At 37.9% G+C, this 18,845-nt stretch overlaps 1 protein-coding gene across 3 annotated transcripts in view; it reads left to right on the top strand.

The window, feature by feature from the left end:
- LOC123531549 (aladin-like) overlaps window positions 1–18,845 on the top strand; it is a 121,248-nt gene that overhangs the window by 51,815 nt on the left and 50,588 nt on the right. For all 3 annotated transcript variants that reach the window (XM_053517496.1, XM_053517495.1, XM_053517494.1), the window contains exon 8: window positions 5,436–5,681. In XM_053517496.1, coding sequence (XP_053373471.1) covers window positions 5,436–5,681 — 246 coding nt within the window. The remainder of the gene's footprint in view (window positions 1–5,435; window positions 5,682–18,845) is intronic.

Raw genomic sequence — 18,845 nt, 5'->3', positions numbered from 1 at the left:
CGTTACTGCCGAGAAAATGCACTAAGAAAGGAAAAGAGATTAGTACTATTTATATTTGGACTACTTGTGACTAGACCTGCGGAGGCTTACATTCTATTTGGTAGTGATCAGCCTCAAGTGCATGTATATTTTTTACCCAAACTGAAGCAATTTCAGCAAATGTAATGATTAATCCAAATATTTACCAGATTTCTATGCTTACCAGCCATTCACTGTCAAAATTACAGCCATGTAGATTTAAAAATAAGAAAAAAATTGACAATTTACTTTCTGACTTTTTCCATTATATCAGGCCTAAGACCACAGTTATTTTTACTATATGTTCTATCTATGCACTGGACACTATTGCAATTTTGCAGGCATTCCAACCCCCCTAAAAATACCTGAACTCAACAGAACTATTCAAGAGAAAAAAATCCAGCCACAATAAACATGGGGTTGATCGGCTCTTTTTTCCATCATTTTGAACCAAATCACATGCGACTGTATGAAGAATACACTCTAGATGGCCACAAACAGGCAAAACAGGCCCTATTAAAAAGTCATGTTATGCATATTCTGACATTCTCATTTTGTCAAATTGTACATGTACCTACTATTTCATATCTTTTTTATTAAATTATGCCAATTATTGCAGGTCTTTCACTCAGAAATTCACCAATATTCACCATCAAACAGAGGAACTATTTTCCACGTAACCACTTCCTTATTGTGGTCAACCAAGGGCAAATAATTGTGGTCTTGTGCCAACAGTGGTGGGGGATTTAATCTTATTTCAGACTGCCTTGTTATCCTTCATATGCTGTAACTGTAGCAGCAGCATCCCAACTCTGTAACATTATATCCTCCATAACTGAGTCCCATGTAATGCCTTAGCCAGAAATAATCAGATATATAAAATATTAAAATATAAAATGTAAATTTTAACACACCACATTCATATACACTGGTGTTATTTTATTGTAAGTATGGAGGCTCCAGGTAGGAAGGAAATTTGGTCCTCCATAAAGATGCTTTGTTGCCATGCAGATTCTTAAGAATTTGAATTCTTTCCCATGCAAAGCCACTGTTATAGGTGGATCAGGGTATTTCATAGGGAGAATTTAGCATCCAAGATCTATCGTGTCTAGGATTGTCCTGAAACATCAGCATCCTCTAATAACATTGCTGGTGTAGCAGAAAATTCAAGATATACAGTTTCCCAAATAGCAGCAACAGTGGGTGTTTCATCAGGAGGTGTTCATGAAATTGTGACCTAACTTTTGGCAATTTTGTATACCCAGACTTGTTTCCATTACATTTTGTTCAGTTTTTTCAGAAAGAAACTAGCTATAACAAGTATTTATCACATGTTTGATCTTGCAGGTGGTAAATAAAGCCATTACATAAAATTGATAATACACTAGTGTAATCAAGCTTTATGTCTACATTGTTTAAAGTATAGGAGATGTTGGTCAAATTGACTTGTTTATAATAGTTAAAGAAAGTAGAATTTTTGATGTTTAGGCAGGAAAAGCTAACATGTGATAAAAAGAATATAACATTTGTTACTTTCCACATTGACTTTATTAAACTTGTTGAATAAAATTAATAAACTGCTCGGCAGAGCTTCGCATTTTATTATTTTATTCAACTTGTTTAATAAATTCAGTATGAAAAGGCACCCATTAATAATGAGTAAGTAAGGCAAAGGAATAACATTTTGAGATGCTTTAAAAACCCTAAACAAATAAAAATTCAGAGTTAGGAAAATAAATTCCTATGCCTACTTTTCCTGTATAATTCAGCTGCATTATAATGAAAGTTGTGTGTGCATTATTGCAAGTTTTTCCTATGACAGAATCAGTTGGGCAAAGATTTTATTGTTTTTAATAATTTAAAAATAACTCATTTGGTGATGCAGTGTGAAGGAAAATGCTTTCCTATTCGTGGTTTATGGACCAGATTTAAAAAAAAATATCACCCTGGTAATAGAAAAGATGTATGCAAATACCTTGTTAAATCTAGTGAAATAGTTACTATTTTTATCCCCCACAGAAGGTGGAAGGATATTGTTTTTGTGTTGTCCGTCCGGCTGTTCATGTGTCTGGTAGTCCGAAAGTAAAAATGCCTATAATTCAAAAGGTATATAAGCTAGAATCATCAAACCTCATATAATTATTAATTAACACATGACCGTTTTGACAAGACAGTTTTTCAGAAAGAAACTGAGTCGGAAGTGCGTCTGTCAACAATTTCTAAAAAAATCGTCTTCAAAACTACTGGGCAGATTTACACTAAACTTCACAGGAATGATCCTTGGGTGGCCCCCTTTCAGAATTGCCCAAAGAATTAAAATCCATTCAGAACTGTGGTAGCCATGGCAACCGAAAGGAAAATCTTTCAAATTATTCTCAGAAACTGTTAGCTGGCTTTCAAAAATACTTTGTAGAAATGATCTCCAAGTGACTTTCTACCAAATTTGCTTAAGCTGTTCTATTTCGGTAAAAAGCATGGTTGCCAGGGGGCAGGGCTTATTTTCCTTCAGTGGCTATATTGTAAATTTCAAAAATCTTTTTCAAAAGCCCGCCTGCTTCGCTCAGTGGATAAGAGCATTGGTCTACGGATCTTGGGGTTGCGAGTTCGATCCTCGGGCGGGGCGTATGTTCTCCGTGACTATTTGATAAACGACATTGTGTCTGAAATCATTAGTCCTCCACCTGTGATTCATGTGGGGAAGTTGGCAGTTACTTGCGGAGAACAGGTTTGTACTGGTACAGAATCCAGGAATACTGGTTAGGTTAACTGCCCGCCGTTACATGACTGAAATACTGTTGAAAGCGGCGTTAAACCCAAAACAAACAAACAAAACTTCTTCTTCAAAACCACTGGGCAGATTTACACCAAACTTCACAGAAATGATCCTTGGGTAGCCCCCTTTCAAAATTGCCCAAAGAATTAAAATCTGTTCAGAACTGTGGTTGACATGGCAACTGAATGGAAAATCTTTGAAAATCTTCTCCTCAGAAACTGTTAGCCTGATTTAAAAAAAATATTTTATAGAAATGATCTCTAGGTGACTTTCTACCAAATTTGCTCAAGCCATTCTATTCCATTAAAAAAGGGGCTTATTTTCCCTCAATGACTATATTGTTAATTTCAAAAATCTTCCTTATCTTCAAGCACTGAGAAAAGTCGAGCGCGCTGTCTTATGGACAGCTCTTGTTGGCTCACCTGTCACAGTCTGTCCACAATTTGTGACCACATTTTGCAATCGATTTTAATCAAACTTGCACACAACTTGTATTGGCATAATATCTCAGTTCTTTTTGAAAACTGGCCAGATCCCATCTTGGGTTCTAGGGTTTCTTAAAGGGCCAAAATTTGCTATTTTGTCTTGTGAACTTGATAGAGACCACATTTTCCATATAAATTTTAATCAAACTTGCACACTATTGCACACAAGTTGTATTGGCATAATATCTTGATTCCTTTCGAAAACTGGCCAAATCCTTCCATGGGTTCCAGAGTTAAGGCCCCCTGAAAGGGCCAAACTTAGCTAGTTTGGCTTTTGCAGCCATAAAGAGCATTTATGGTTTGATTTGATACAAACTTGCAAAATATCTCTTTAACAACAGTAGATCTTGGATTCCATATACCATGTTGAATCTGTGAGAGCCAGTTATAGATTTTTGCCCTTTCAGCCATATGGAGGTTTCATTTATGCTTTGATTTGATACACACTTGCACAGAATGTTTTTCTTGATGATCTCTAGGCCAAGTTTGAAACTGAGCCATGTGGGGTCAAAAACTATGTCACCAGGTCAAATCCAATGAAAATCTTGTTTACAGCTTAGAGGCCACATTATGACCCTATCTTCATGAAACTTGATCAGAATGTTTATCTTGATGATTCCTGTGACAAATGCAGAGCTGGGTCATATGGGTAAAAAAACTAGGTCACCTGATCAAATCTAAGAAGAAGCTTGTTAACACTCTTGAAGCCACATTTATGACCCTATCTTCATGAAACTTGGTAATAATGTTTATCTTGATGATTCCTAGGGGAAGTTCGAAACTGGGTTATGTGGGGTCAAAAACTAGGTCATCACTTAAATCAAAGTAAAAGCTTGTTAACGCTATCTTAGAGGCCACATTTATGACCCTATCTTCATTCAATTTGGTCAGAATGTTTATCTTGATGATTCCAAGGCCTAGTTTAACAGGTCAGTGATATAGCGTCATCATGACCCTCTTGTTAAAATATGTCTCCTTTTTAGCTCACTTGAGCACTAAGTGCCCAGGATGAGCTATTTTGATCGATCACCATCCGTCATCTGTCCATCAACAACATCTCCTCTGAAACTATTAGATGAAAGTTGATGGGTGGTCCTCTTTCAAAGTTGTTCATACCGTTCCCGTTGGTTGTACATAGCAGCCAGAAGAGCTTGAAATAGAAAAATCTCCTTCTAACAACATCTTCTCTTAAACCGCTGGTCCAATTTCAAAATAATGTTTCACAAATGGTCCTTATGTAATCCTCTATCAAGGTTGTTCAAATTATTACGATATGTGAAGAAAAAAACATGGCCACAAGGGGGTTTTTCACTTTTTCTGTATGTGTATAGCGGAAAATATATTAAAAATCTTATTGTATGAAACTGCTGGCCTGATTTTGAAATGATTTCACATGAAATAGTCCTTATGTAACCCTCTACCAAGATTGTTCAAATTATTATGATTTGTCAAAAACATGGCTGCAGTGGGGCCTGGTCTCTTTTTCCTATATGTATATATTGGAAACTTTAAAAATCTTGTATGAAGCTGCTGCTCCGATTTTGAAATAAATTAACAGAATTGGTCCTTGTTTGATCATCTAACAAGATTGTTGTGGTTGGACTGTCTGTTATCTTGAGTTCATTTCTTAAATGCCACTTTTATATACGCGCAACGATAAGACATGAGGTGTTCGGCACTCCAAAGATTTATAAGCATCGGATGATTCTGAGATAAGTCATACAAAGAGCACCCATTGAATAATTTCACGCAAATGGTCCTTGTTTGACACTCTACCAAGATTTTTCAAATTGTTTTGTTTTGTCAAAAACATGGCCTCTAGGGTTGTGTTGCCACTTTTTCCCTCTGTGTTTATATTGGAAGATTTAAAAATATTCCTTTCAGAAACAGCAGGCCCAATTTCGAAATAACACTACACAAATGTTTCTTAGGTGACCTTTTACGAAGATTGTAGAAGTGATTCTGATTCTGTTGCCACCAGGGGGTGTGGTCACTTTACCCTTTGTATAATATAGTGGAAACTTTAAAATCTTAATGTTTGAGATTGTCATATCACATCATTTCCCCAATGTCTTACCCCAAGTATAATTTTATAAGAGGGTTTGTGAAATTATTTAAGAGGGCAACATCTGATTTGATGTTTCTGTTGTTTTTTTTAGACCCTCATCAAGTTCAGTGCAAGTGTTACAAGAGAGTGGCCACAGTCCAGTAACTAGTCTTTCATGGAGTCCAGATGGACGCATATTGATGTCAGCATCTCCGGTTGATACAGCCATGATGGCTTGGGATGTTGCCTTGGAGACATGTACACCACTGCGTAGATTTGGGGGCGGAGGTGTGTCACTAGTGTCATGGTCTCCAGATGGCAGTAAACTGTTTTCAGCAACTCCGTCTAATGTTTTCAGGTTTGATAGGTTTGTTGTCCCCTGCCTTTTTATCCCCCACCTTTTTCCAAGGAAAAAGGGGGATATAGAAATAGGCTGCATCCTCCCGTCCATCCTCTGTCCTTCCGTCCATCTGTCACACTGTGTCCAGTCCATAACTCTGCCAGCCATGAAAGGATTTTGAAATAACTTGAAATAAATGTTTCCCATAATTAGACGACATGTCATAAACAAGACTCAGGCCCCTAGCTTCTAGGTCGTCACACCTAAAGGTAAAATGTTAGCAGGCTATATGTCATGTCCGATCCATAACTCTGTCATTCATCTAGGGATTTTGAAATTACTTGGCACAAATGTCCCCCATAATGTGATGACATGTCATGCATAAGACCCAGATCCTTAGCTCTAAGGTCAAGGTCACACTTAGAGGTTAAAGGTTAACATGATCTGTTTCTTGTCCGGTCAATAACTCTGCCATTCATCAAGGGATTTTAATATTACATTACAAATGTTCCCTATAATGAGTTGATTTGTCATGCGCAAGACCCAGACCCCTAGCTCAAAGGTCAAGGTCAGGTTCTTTTTTGTACCCCCTGAACAACAAAGTTGTAAGGGGGAATATACTGGTTTCAGGTTGTCTGTCCGTCCTTTCGTATGTCTATCTGTCTGTCTGTCTGTAGACACCATCTTGTGCGCACAATCTCTCCTCATCCCTTGACACAGTTTAATGAAACTTCATACAAGTGATCAGTAACAACAGTAGTTGTGCATGGTGCATGTTAGGTTAATTCAGAAAAATATTTTACTGAGTTATTGGACTTTGATTTTTGTAACTATACTACATACATAGAGTCTATACACATACAGTCCACATATGCAATCTTGTGTGCGTCATATTGCAATGTACAGTGTCAGTGCATGCAGGGGGACTATGTTATGCCCCCGAAGGGAGGCATATTAGTTTTCAACTGTCCGTCTGTTCGTTCGTCACAATGTTAACTTTTTGCATGAAGGCAACGTTAACTTTTTGCATGAAGGCGGACCACTGCATCCAGGACCTTCATACTTGACATGCTAATAGTACTTATTGAGTACACGACCCCTATTGAGTTTGGGGTCACAAGGTCAAAGGTCAAGGTCACCAAGTCAATGGTCAAGGTCACCAGGTCAAAGGTCAAGGCGCTGCGTGGGGATTTGTCACCATTAGTGACAGCTCTTGTTTTTTGTTACTTTACTATATACATAGAGTCTGCATATGCAGTTTTGTGCGCGCTAAATCTCCTGAACCCATGCACACAATTTAATGAGACTTCACACAAGTGATTAGGACATTAATTCCTAAATTGTCGTCCCCGCCTACTCCCTCTTTATTATGCCACTCCGACCTTTTTTATTTCTCTCTCTCAAAAAAAATGTACGAACCGCGGAAGGGTCCCGTATATTTGTTTTAATGCTGCCGCAAAATAAACGTGATAAAGCGTGTCCCAAATTAAACTCGTGCTCCTTCGGTTGAAGAGCATTGTTGTAAAATAACAACTTTCGCTATGGTTTTCATAATCGTAGTGGTTTTTCAATGTGAAATAACTCTCAAAGACTGGTTTGTGTGCAATTGTTCCAATGCTAACTCGTTACCGGACCTATACAATGACTTTATTTCGGGCAGTCTAGATCATAAAGCTCGGAAAAATCATGGCGAAACCACCTGTATACAAGCGTTTGTTAGTCGATCAAAACTAAAGCTGGTTCATTACAAACGTAGGTCGATCCATCTACTAAATGAAATTTTGAATCGTTGATAAAATGTAATATGAGAGTAAAAAGGAAAGTCTACAAGTTTCTTTTTACTTTATTCTGTTTTTGCCGTTTTTCTTTACTTGTACTAAGGGGTTCGATTTACATATATAAATTTAATAGCTGCCATTTTGAATATAAAAGGTTTGATTTTGTGAGTGTAAACTGAAATATATCTCATGTTGATAAAAAGGACCCTTCAGCTGAAATCCTAGGAGTTTGTATGTACACTTTTGCTAATTTCAAGAGTCAAAATCCCTACTCCTGAGTCAAGTGGAACACCTGCGTACAGTTGTTTTAAAAATAAAAAATAAAATTCTACCCCCTTTCGCCCCCTTTTTAAACAAAATTTGGATGATAATCTAGGAATTAATTTATTATGGCCTTAGTAGTAACCCTAGTTGTGCATGGTGCAAATTAGATTCTTTAAGAAAAAAAATTGCAGAGTTACGGGACTTTGTTTTTTTAGCTCACCTGTCACATAGTGACAGGGTGAGCTTTTGTGATCGCTCTTCGTCCGTCCGTCCATCCGTCCGTCCGTTCACAGTTTCCTTGTGAACACGACAGAGACCACATTTGTATTTGATTTTAATCAAACTTGCACTCAACTTGTTTCGGTATAATGTCTTGGTTCCTATTGAAAACTGGCCAGATCACATAATGGATTCCAGAGTTATGGCCCGTTAAAGGGCCAAAGTTTGCTAATTTTGGCTTGTGAACACGATAGAACAATTTTGCAGTTAACTTCAACTTGTATTGGCATAATATCTCAGTTCATTTAAAAAACTGGCCAAATCCCATCATGGGTTCCAGAGTTATGGCCCCTTAAAGGTCCAAAATTTGCTATTTTGGTAAAAAATTTCTACTTTTACTTACTTTTAAGCTCACCTGAGCACAAAGTGCTCAAGGTGAGCTTTTGTGATTGCCCTGTGTCCCTTGTCCGTCGTCAGTCGGCGTCGTCAACAATTTGACTGTTAACACTCTAGAGGTCACAATTTTGGCCCAATCTTAATGAAACTTGGTCAGAATGTTACCCTCAATAAAATCTTGGACAAGTTCGATATTGGGTCATCTGGGGTGAAAAACTAGGTCACCAGGTCAGATCAAAGGAAAAGCTTGCTAACACTCTAGAGGTCACAATTTTGGCCCAATCTTAATGAAACTTGGTCAGAATGTTACCCTCAATGAAATCTTGGATGAGTTCGATATTGGGTCATGTGGGGTCAAAAAGTAGGTCACCAGGTCAAATCAAAGAAAAAGCTTGTTAACACTCTAGAGGTCACAATTTGGGCCCAATCTTAATTAAACTTGGTCAAAATGTTACCCTCAATAAAGTCTTGGATGAGTTCGATATCGGGTCATCTGGGGTCAAAAGCTAGGTCACCGGGTCAAATCAAAGAAAAGACTTGTTAACACTCTAGAGGTCACAATTTGGGCCCAATCTTAATGAAACTTGGTCAGAATGTTACGCTCAATACAGTCTTGGACGAGTTTGATATTGGGTCATCCGGGGTCAAAAAGTAGGTCACCAGGTCAAATCAAAGGAAAAGCTTGTTAACACTGTAGAGGCCACATTTATGACTGTATCTTTATGAAACTTGGTCAGAATGTTAATCTTGATGATCTCAAGATCCGGTTTGAATCTGGGTCATGTAGGATCAAAAACTAGGTCACTGGGTCAAATCAAAGGAAAAGCTAGTTTACACTGTAGAGGCCACATTTATGATCATAGTTTAATGAAACTTGGTCAGAATGTTAAGCTTGATGATCTATAGGTCAAGTTCAAATCTGGGTCATGTGGGGTTAAAAACTAGGTCACAGGGTCAAATCAAAGGAAAAGTTTGTTAAGACTCTAGAGGCTACATTTATGACTATATCTTCATGAAACTTAGTCAGAATGTTAATCTTGATGATCTTTAGGTCAAGTTTGAATCTGGGTCAGGTGGGGTCAAAAACTAGGTCACCAGGTCAATTCAAAGGAAAAGCTTGTTAACACTCTAGAGGCCCCATTTACGACCATACCATAATCAAACTTGGTCGGAATGTTAATCTTGATCTTTAGGTCAGGTCACTAGGTCAAATCAAAGGAAAAGTTTGTTAACACTGTAGAGGCCACATTTATAACTGTATCTTCATGAAACTTAGTCAGAATATTAATCTTGATGATCTTTAGGTCAAGTTCGAATCTGGGTCATGTGGGGTCAAACACTAAATCACCGGGTCAAATCAAAGGAAAAGCTGTTTAACACTGTAGAGGCCACATTTATGACCATATCTTAATGAAACTTGGTCAGAATGTTAATCTTGATGATCTTTAGGTCAGTAGGTCAGGTGAGCAATACAGGGCCTTCATGGCCCTCTTGTCTAATATATTGTTGTAAAGGCTTGTACTCTGTATGTTCTGCATGCATATACCAATGCATGATTACCTCCCCTGATTTTTAGCTCACCTGAGCACAAAATGCTGAAAGGTGAGGGTGAGCACAAAGTGCTTTTGTGATCACCCTGTGTCCGTTGTCCGTCCGTCGTCAACAATTTGACTGTTAACACTCTAGAGGTCACATTTTTGGCCCAATCTTAATGAAACTTGGTCAGAATGTTACCCTCAATAAAATCTTGGATGAGTTCAATATCGGGTCATCTGGGGTCAAAAACTAGGTCACTATGTCAAATGAAAGGAAAAGCTTGTTAACACTCTAGAGGTCACAAATTTGGCCCAATCTTAATGAATCTTGGTCAGAATGTTACCCTCAATAAAATCTTGGACAAGTTCGATATTGGGTCATCTGGGGTCAAAAACTAGGTCGCCAGGTCAAATCAAAGGAAAAGCTTGTTAACAGTCTAGAGGTCACAATTTGGGCCCAATCTTAATTAAACTTGGTCAGAGTGTTATCCTCAATAAAGTCTTGGAAATATTTGATATTGGGTCATCTGGGTTCAAAAAGTAGGTCACCAGGTCAAATCAAAGGAAAAGCTTGTTAACACTGTAGAGGCCACATTTATGACTGTATCTTCATGAGTCTTGATCAGAATGTTAATCTTGATGATATCAAGGTCCAGTTTGAATCTGGCTCATGTAGGTTAAAAAACTAGGTCACTAGGTCAAATCAAAGGAAAAGCTAGTTTACACTGTAGAGGCCACATTTATGACCATATCTTAATGAAATTTAGTCAAAATGTTAATCTTGATGATGTATAGGTCAAATTCAAATCTGGGTCAGGTTGGTTCACAAACTAGGTCACAAGGTCAAATCAAAGGGAAAGCTTATTAACACACTAGAGGCTACATTTATGACTGTATCTTCATGAAACTTAGTCAGAATGTTAATCTTGATGATCTTTAGGTCAAGTTTGAATCTGGGTCATGTTGGGTCAAAAGCTAGGTCACCGGGTCAAATCAAAAGAAAAGTTAGTTTAGAGGCCACATTTATGACCATATCTGAATGAAACTTGATCAGAATGTTAATCTTGATGATCTATAGGTCAAGTTCAAATCTGGGTCAAGTAGGGTCAAAACACTGTTACTAGGTCACTAGGTCAAATCAAAGGAAAAGCTTATGAACACACTAGAGGTCACATTTATGACTGTATATTCATTAAACTTTGTCAGAATGTTAAACTTGATGATCTTTAGGTCAAGATTGAATCTTGGTCATGTAGTGTCAAAAACTAGGTCACCGGGTCAAATCTAAGGAAAAGCTAGTTAACACTTCAGAGGCCACATTTATGCCATATCTTAATGAAACTTGGTCAGAATGTTAATCTTGATGATCTTTAGGTCAGTAGGTCAGGTGAGTGATACAGGGCCTTTATGGCCCTCTTGTAATAAAAATGGATTTATCTCAGTAAGTATTTATAGGACTCATTTGAAATTTCATTATTGTCACAAGGCTGTTGCGGGCGGTCCGGCCGGTCAGGCCATGGCCGAACCATTTTTTTGGCCGAGCATGATATCGGCCGTACCTTTTCTTTTCGTATAAAATTTCAGCTTTTGCTTAGATTAAAAGTGCCGAAATATTGCCTTGCTAATTATCTGCAACGAGCGGTATCTGTCATGATTGCCCGCGGGGTGTGAAAACTTCAAAAGGATCGACCCTGCTTGATTGGATTAATCATAATTAAACGCTTATCTGATAAATCTTATATTAATTGCTTTGATGGAAAAAAAATAGTCGTATGTTTAAAAAAAAAATGGAAATAATTGTTTTTTTGTGGTACAATAAAACAAAACTAACCGAAAGCTAATTTCTTCTAATTATTATACCCCCACCAAACATGTTTGAGGGGGGTATATAGGAGTCAGTTTTGTCGCGTCCCGTCGCGTCCCGTCCCGTCGCGTCCCGAAATCTATTATCTCAGTTATTACCAAATGGATTTGATTCAAACTAAAAATAAATGTTCCACCTTATCACCCACATCATGTGACACAAGGTGCATAACTCTTGACACCAAGTTTTCATGAATTATGTCCCCTTTTACTTAGAATTTAAGGTTAATTTTGTTGTATTTTCACTTTATCTCAGTTATTACTAAATGATTTGATTCAAACTTAAAACAGATGTTCCACCTCATCACCCACATCATGTGACATAAGGTGCATAACTCTGACACCATTTTTTTTATGAATTATGCCCCTTTTTACTTAGAATTTAAGGTTGATTTTGATGTATTTTCACTTTATCTCAGTTACTACTGAATGGATTTGATTCAAACTTAAAATAGATGTTCCACCTCATCACCCACATCATGTGCCTACATCATGTGACACAAGGTGCATAACTCTGACACCAAGTTTTCATGAATTATGTCCCCTTTTACTTAGAATTTAAGGTTAATTTTGTTGTATTTTCACTATATCTCAGTTATTACTAAATGGATTTGATTCAAACTTAAAATAGTTGTTCCACCTCTTCACCCAGATAATGTGACACAAGGTGCTTAACTCTGACATAAATTTTTTATGAATTATGTCCCCTTTTACTTTTAATTTAAGGTTGATTTTGATGTATTTTCACTATATCTCAATTATTACAAAATGGTTTTGATTCAAACTTAAAATAGATGTTCCACCTCATCACCCACATCATGTGACACAAGGTGCATAACTCTGACACCAATTTTTCATGAATTATGCCCCTTTTTACTTTGAATTTAAGGTTAATTTTGATGTATTTTCACTATATCTCAATTACTACTGAATGGATTTGATTCAGACTTAAAATAGATGTTCCACCTCATCACTCACATCATGTGACACAAGGTGCATAACTCTGACACTATTTTTCTTGAATTGTGTCCCCTTTTACCTAGAATTTAAGGTTAATTTTGATGTATTTTCACTATATCTCATTCTGATTGGCTTAGAGCCAAAGGGAAGTAACCTTTTTTTTAACCTTTGTACTGAGTTTCTTCCCCTTAAATTCCAGGAATTAGTCTATTTTTAGAAATCCTATTTTTAGATTTTCAATATTTTAGGTATTTTTCTAACTTTTTTATTATAAGTCCTATGTAAAAAGTAAAAACATTTTTCCGTGGTAATATGGGTCGGTAAGACACTTTTTTGTATTCACTTTTAGTGTATCTCTAATATTAGAGATTTAATATATTTACTAGTATTACTATACTAGTATTATACTAGTATTACTTATATGTGGAAGCCCAGGATGAAGTACTCCAAAGTATTTTTAAGATTCCTTATGGTTGCCATTCTTCTGTGACAAGACCGTATGGTGGGGGTATGAGTCACTCCTGTGACAGTTCTAGTTTTGAATTATCTTAAATAATTGCTTTAAATCAAATAAAATGCTGACATACATATCAACTATAAAACAATATAAACTTCGTTTCTATCTACTCTAAATTCTGAAACTGTATGCTTAACTTGTTGCTTAACGTATTGCTGCAAAATGGACATATCTGAAATTCCAAATCAACCTAAGACATTTAAATTTCCGAAACGCATCTTTGATCAGAAAAATCCAGTGAACAGAAGTTTTCAGCCTTCATTGTTCACCAATAGATCGTGGTTGCATTACGATGAAACTAATGACCTCGCTTATTGTCATGTGTGTATGGCTGCTCACATAGACGGCAAGTTGTCAAGTTCGAATCTTGATAAAGCCTTCATAATTAATACCACCGCCTGATGAGACTCACAGAGGGGTCGAAATATTAGTTTTCTTTTGTATTGGCTGACACTCAGAAGTGAAATACATCAACATTCATTGCGCAAATGTCGGATAGTTATCCTTGAAAACTGTTATAAAATTGACTGAAAATCTTAATGGAAAATGCTTTCAAGATGCAAGGAAAATGTACTTACGGGCATCCCAAATCTTAAAATTTTCTCAGGGGAGACACCCCAAACCCCCTTTACGAGAGGAGGAAACCCCCTCTCCTGCTCTCCCGGCGACGGCCCTGTGTCATTAGTTGGACTGAGACAATCAGGGTAGATAACTATGGTCTGGATTTATGTCAAATTACCTCCCTTTGTTCCAAATGAATCTTTACATATTTATGCCCCCCTTTGAAGAAGGAGGGGTATATTGTTTTGCAGATGTCGGTCGGTCGGTCCGTCGGAATGTAGACCAATCCGTTTCCGGATGATAACTCAAGAACGCTTGGGCCTAGGATCATGAAAGTTGATAGGGAGGTTGATCATCACCAGTAGATGACCCCTATTGATTTTGAGGTCAGTATGTCAAAAGTCAAGGTCAAAGTGACCAGGAACAGTAAAATGGTTTCCGGGCAATAACTCAAGAACGCTTGGGCCTAGTGTCAGGAAAATTGATAGTTAGGTCGGCCATGACCAGCAGATGACCCCTAATGATTTTGAGGTCATTAGGTCAAAGGTCAAGGTCACATTGGCCAGGAACAGTTGAACAGTTTCTGATCTTCCTGTCCAAAACCATAGGGCCTAGGGCTTTGATATTTGGTATGTAGCAAAATCTAGTGGTCCTTTACCAAGATTGTTCAGATTTTTTCCCTGGGGTTAAATATGGCCCCACCCTGGGGGTCACATGGTTTATATAGACTTATATAGGAAAAAAATTGAAAAACATCTTGTCCAAAACCACAGAGCCTAGGGCTTTGATATTTTGTATATGACATCATCTAGTGGTCCTCTACTAAGATTGTTCAAATTATTCCCCTAGGGTCAAATATGGCCCCGCCCCAGGGGTCACATGGTTCGTATAGACTTATATAGGGAAAAACTTAGATTAAACCAGAATGGTAGAACTTCTGTTTACAGTGAGCATATAATTTCTGTTCCTTGTGCAATTACTGAATGCATCAAGGGGGGCATTTCATGTTCGACGAGCTCTTGTTTTAAATGATCTCTTGGTAGCCCTCTTTGACAGTTGTTCATATGGTTCCGTTTTATTGAACATATGGGTCTTTTTGGTTGAAAATAGGTTTTCAGCTATCAGACTTTTAAAATCTTTTTCTCTAGAGCTTTGATATTTGGCTTGTGATATAAGGGTTTGACTCTCTACCATAATTGTCCAAATTATTTCCCTAAGATCAAAAAGGTCCATGCCCCTGTGTATGACATGTACTTACATAATTCTTTGAATCAATAAAAGCTAGAGCCTTGATATTTGGCTTGTGTTATCAGAGTTATACTGTCTACCTTAATTTTTCAAATTATTGCCCTTGGTTCAAAAATGTGTGTGACGGGTATATAATATAGGCTAACACTCTGTACTTGTACCATTACGTTATAAAAACACACTTGAAGCCCTGTACACAGGTGAGCACTTTAAGGACCCTCTTGTTTTGTATATGAGTTACTTTCCTTTTATATGTTAAAGTACAATACATGTGTTTTAGTCCCCTACTGGTTTACAAACCAATGTCGGGGGACTATAGGACTGCGCTTTTCCGTCCATCTGCAATTTCATGTCTGGTCCTTAACTCCGTTATTCATTAATGGATTTTAATATTACTTGTCACAAATGTTCCCCATGATAAGACTACTTATCTTGCGCAAAACCAGGACCCCAGACTCAAAGGTCAAGGTCACAATTTTAGGTCAGATGTACACAGGGCTTTTTTCCTGTGCGGTTCATAACTGCCACCCATGAAGGGATTTTAATATTACCTGGCACAAATGTTCTCCATATTAAGATAATGTGTGGTGCGCAAAACCCGGACCCGTTACCTCAAAGGTCAAGTTCACAGTTGGAGGTCAAAGGTCAATAGGTTTTTTTGTCCTGTCCGGTCCAGAACTCTGTCATCCATCAAGGGATAACAATATTACTTGGCATAAATGTACCCCATGGTGAGACGACGTGTCATGAGCAATACCCAGAACCCTAGCTTAAAGGTCAAGGTTACACTTGGAGATCAAAGGTCAATAAGATTTTTTTCCTGTCTGTTCTATAACTGTCATGCAAAACAGGATTTAAATAACAGTTGACACAAATATTCCCCTGGATGACACAACGTGTCCTGCGCAAAACCCGGGCCCTTAGCTGACTCTTGGAAGTCAAAGGCCATAAGGGCTTTTTAGCTCATCTGTCACATAGTGACAGAGTGAGCTTTTGTGATCGCATTTTGTCCGGCATCCTTCTGTCCGTCCTTCACACATCATTTCTGATCAATAACTGGAGAACCATTTGACCTAGAACCTTCTAACTTAATATGGTGGCAGGGCTTACTCATGGAGTAGACAGCCCCTATTGTTTTTGGGGTCACTCCAATAAAGATCAAGGTCACAGCGGTCTGAACATGGAAAACCATTTCCGATCAATAATTATCCCAAATTGTTGACACTTCATAGGATGATTGGCCCACTGGTGCCAGATCAGAAAGAAAATGCCTCTGTACATGTTATACCCTACCCTTAGGTATTCTGTAAGAACCATGGTCATGAACGGGAAAATATACTAACCAATTTCAATCGTAAATTTCTCAACTTAAACTCGCAGTTCGGTGAATGGGTACCTAGTATATTGAACAAGCGATAATTTATCTTCCATCGTGCACCAGTCACCTTGTCTCAATATTCCATATTGCTGAAATTATCAACATATTTTATGCTTTCATCAACGTTACAGAAAAAACTTGCTTGACTTCCCTAATGAACATCCAGTCTAGAGGTCACGGCAGTGTGCACATGTTTGGGGAAATGTAAACAAACAAAAACAGAATAAAAAAAAATACAATTTTACACTAAAACTGGAAATGATGAATGAAATTCATCTTGTATATGATCTTTGATTTAAAATCGTACATTGGTCTGCATCTGTTCTGTTTATTTTATTCATTTTGCACATTTATGCTGCATTTTCACATTTCAGCGAACACGTGTAGTAAAATGACGATTGACATACGTTTTCACAACAGCAAATCAGAATGGTTTTGTAATCTAGAACGGAACTTCACCAGGGAAGGTCAAGCAAGTTTTTTGTGTAAAGTTGAAATAACTATAAACTACGTGTTGTTTTTGTAAGATAAGAAGTATTGAAGAAATGTGACTGGGACACAATGGAAGATAAATCACCACATGTTTGATATCCATAGTACACATTTACTGGACTGCGTGTGTGTTAAGTATGAAATGTGCGATTGAAACGGGTTAGTAAATTTTCCCCTTCATGACCACGGTTCTTATAGAATACCTAGGGGTAGGGTATAACATGTACAGAGGTATTTTCTTTCTGATCTGGCGCCAGGGGATTGGCCATGCAGAGTAGATGACCCCTATTAATTTTGGGGTCACTTCAATAAAGGTCAAAGTCACAGGGGCCTGAACATAGAAAACCATTTCCGATCAATAACTTGAGAACCACTTGACACAGAATGTTGAAACTTCATAGGATGATCGGTCATGCAGAGCAGATGACCCCTATTGATTTTAGGGTCACTAATAAAGGTCATGGTCACAAGGGCCTGAATATGGAAACCATTTCCGATCAATAACTTGAGAACCACTTGACCCAGAATGTTTAGACTTTATAGGATGATTGGACATGCAGAGTAGATGACCCCCAGTTGATTTTAGGGTCGCTGTATTAAAGGTCAAGGTCATAGGGGCCTGAACGAGGAAAACCATTTCCGGTCATTAACTTGAGAACCACTTGATTTAGAAAGTTGAAACTTCATAGGATGATTGGACATGCGGAGTAAATGACCCCTATAGATCTTTGGTCATTCCATCAAAGGTCAAGGCCGCAGCAAACAGAACATGGAAATCCATTTCCGGTCAGTAACTTGAGAACCACTTGACCCAGAATGTTGAAACTTCGTAGGGTGATAGGACTTACAGAGTAGATGACTCCTACTGGTTTTGAGGTCACTCTATTAAAGGTCAAGGTCGCAGTGGACAGAAAAGGGAAATCCATTTCCAGTCATTAGCTTGAGACCATTTGACCTAGAACCTTCAAATTTCATAGGGTGATAAGACTTAAAGAGTAGATAGCCCCTATTGTTTTTGGGGTCACTCCATCAAAGGTCAAGGTCACAGGGCTGAACATAAAAAAACTCTTTTCAATCAATGACTTGAGAACCACTTGACCATAGGAGGATCGGTCATGCAGAGCAGATGACCCCTATTGATTTTAGGGTCACTCTAATAAAGGTCATGGTCACAGGGGCCTGAACGTGGAAACCATTTCCGATCAATAACTTGAGAACCACTTGACCCAGAATGTTGAAACTTAATAGGATAATTGGACATGCAGAGTAGATGACCCTACTGATTTTGGGGTAACTCAATCAAAGGTCAAGGTCACAGGGGCCCGAAAATGGAAAAGGGTTTCCAATTCATAACTTGAGAACCAGTAAGCCCAGAATGTTGAAACTTACTGGGATGTTTGGGCATGCCAAGTAGATGATCCCCATTGCAGCCTGCATAATGTCTCGGTTCCTTTCAAAAACTGGCCAGATCCCATAATGGGTTTCAGAATTATGGCTCCTTAAAGGGCCAAAAATTGCTATTTTTGGCTTGTGAATGCAATAGAGACCACATTTTGCAATTAACTTTAATCAATCTTGCTCACAACATGTATTGGCATAATTTCTGGGTTCCTGTTTTTGCTATTTTGGCTTTTGCAGCCATGTAGAGACTTCATTTATGGTTTGATTTGATACAGACTTGCAGAATATCTTCAACAACAATAAATTTTGGATTCCGTGATGAATCTGTCAGATCCAATCAAAGATTCCAGAGTTACGGCCCCTAATTGACCCCTAAAACAGCCAAAATTTGCTATTTTTTGTTTGTGAACACGATAGGAACCACATTTTAATCAAATTTGCACACAGCCTGTATTGGCAAAATATCTTGATTCCTTTCAAAGACTGGCTAGATCCTATTATGGGTTCCAGAGTCATAGCCCCTTTAAGGGCCAAAATTTGCTATTTTGGCTTTTGCAGCCATAAAGAGAC

Source organism: Mercenaria mercenaria, chromosome 11, assembly GCF_021730395.1.
Source record: "Mercenaria mercenaria strain notata chromosome 11, MADL_Memer_1, whole genome shotgun sequence".
Lineage (NCBI taxonomy): Eukaryota > Metazoa > Mollusca > Bivalvia > Venerida > Veneridae > Mercenaria > Mercenaria mercenaria.
Note: the sequence above shows the minus strand (reverse complement) of the source record. Positions and strands in the feature narration are given on the sequence as shown.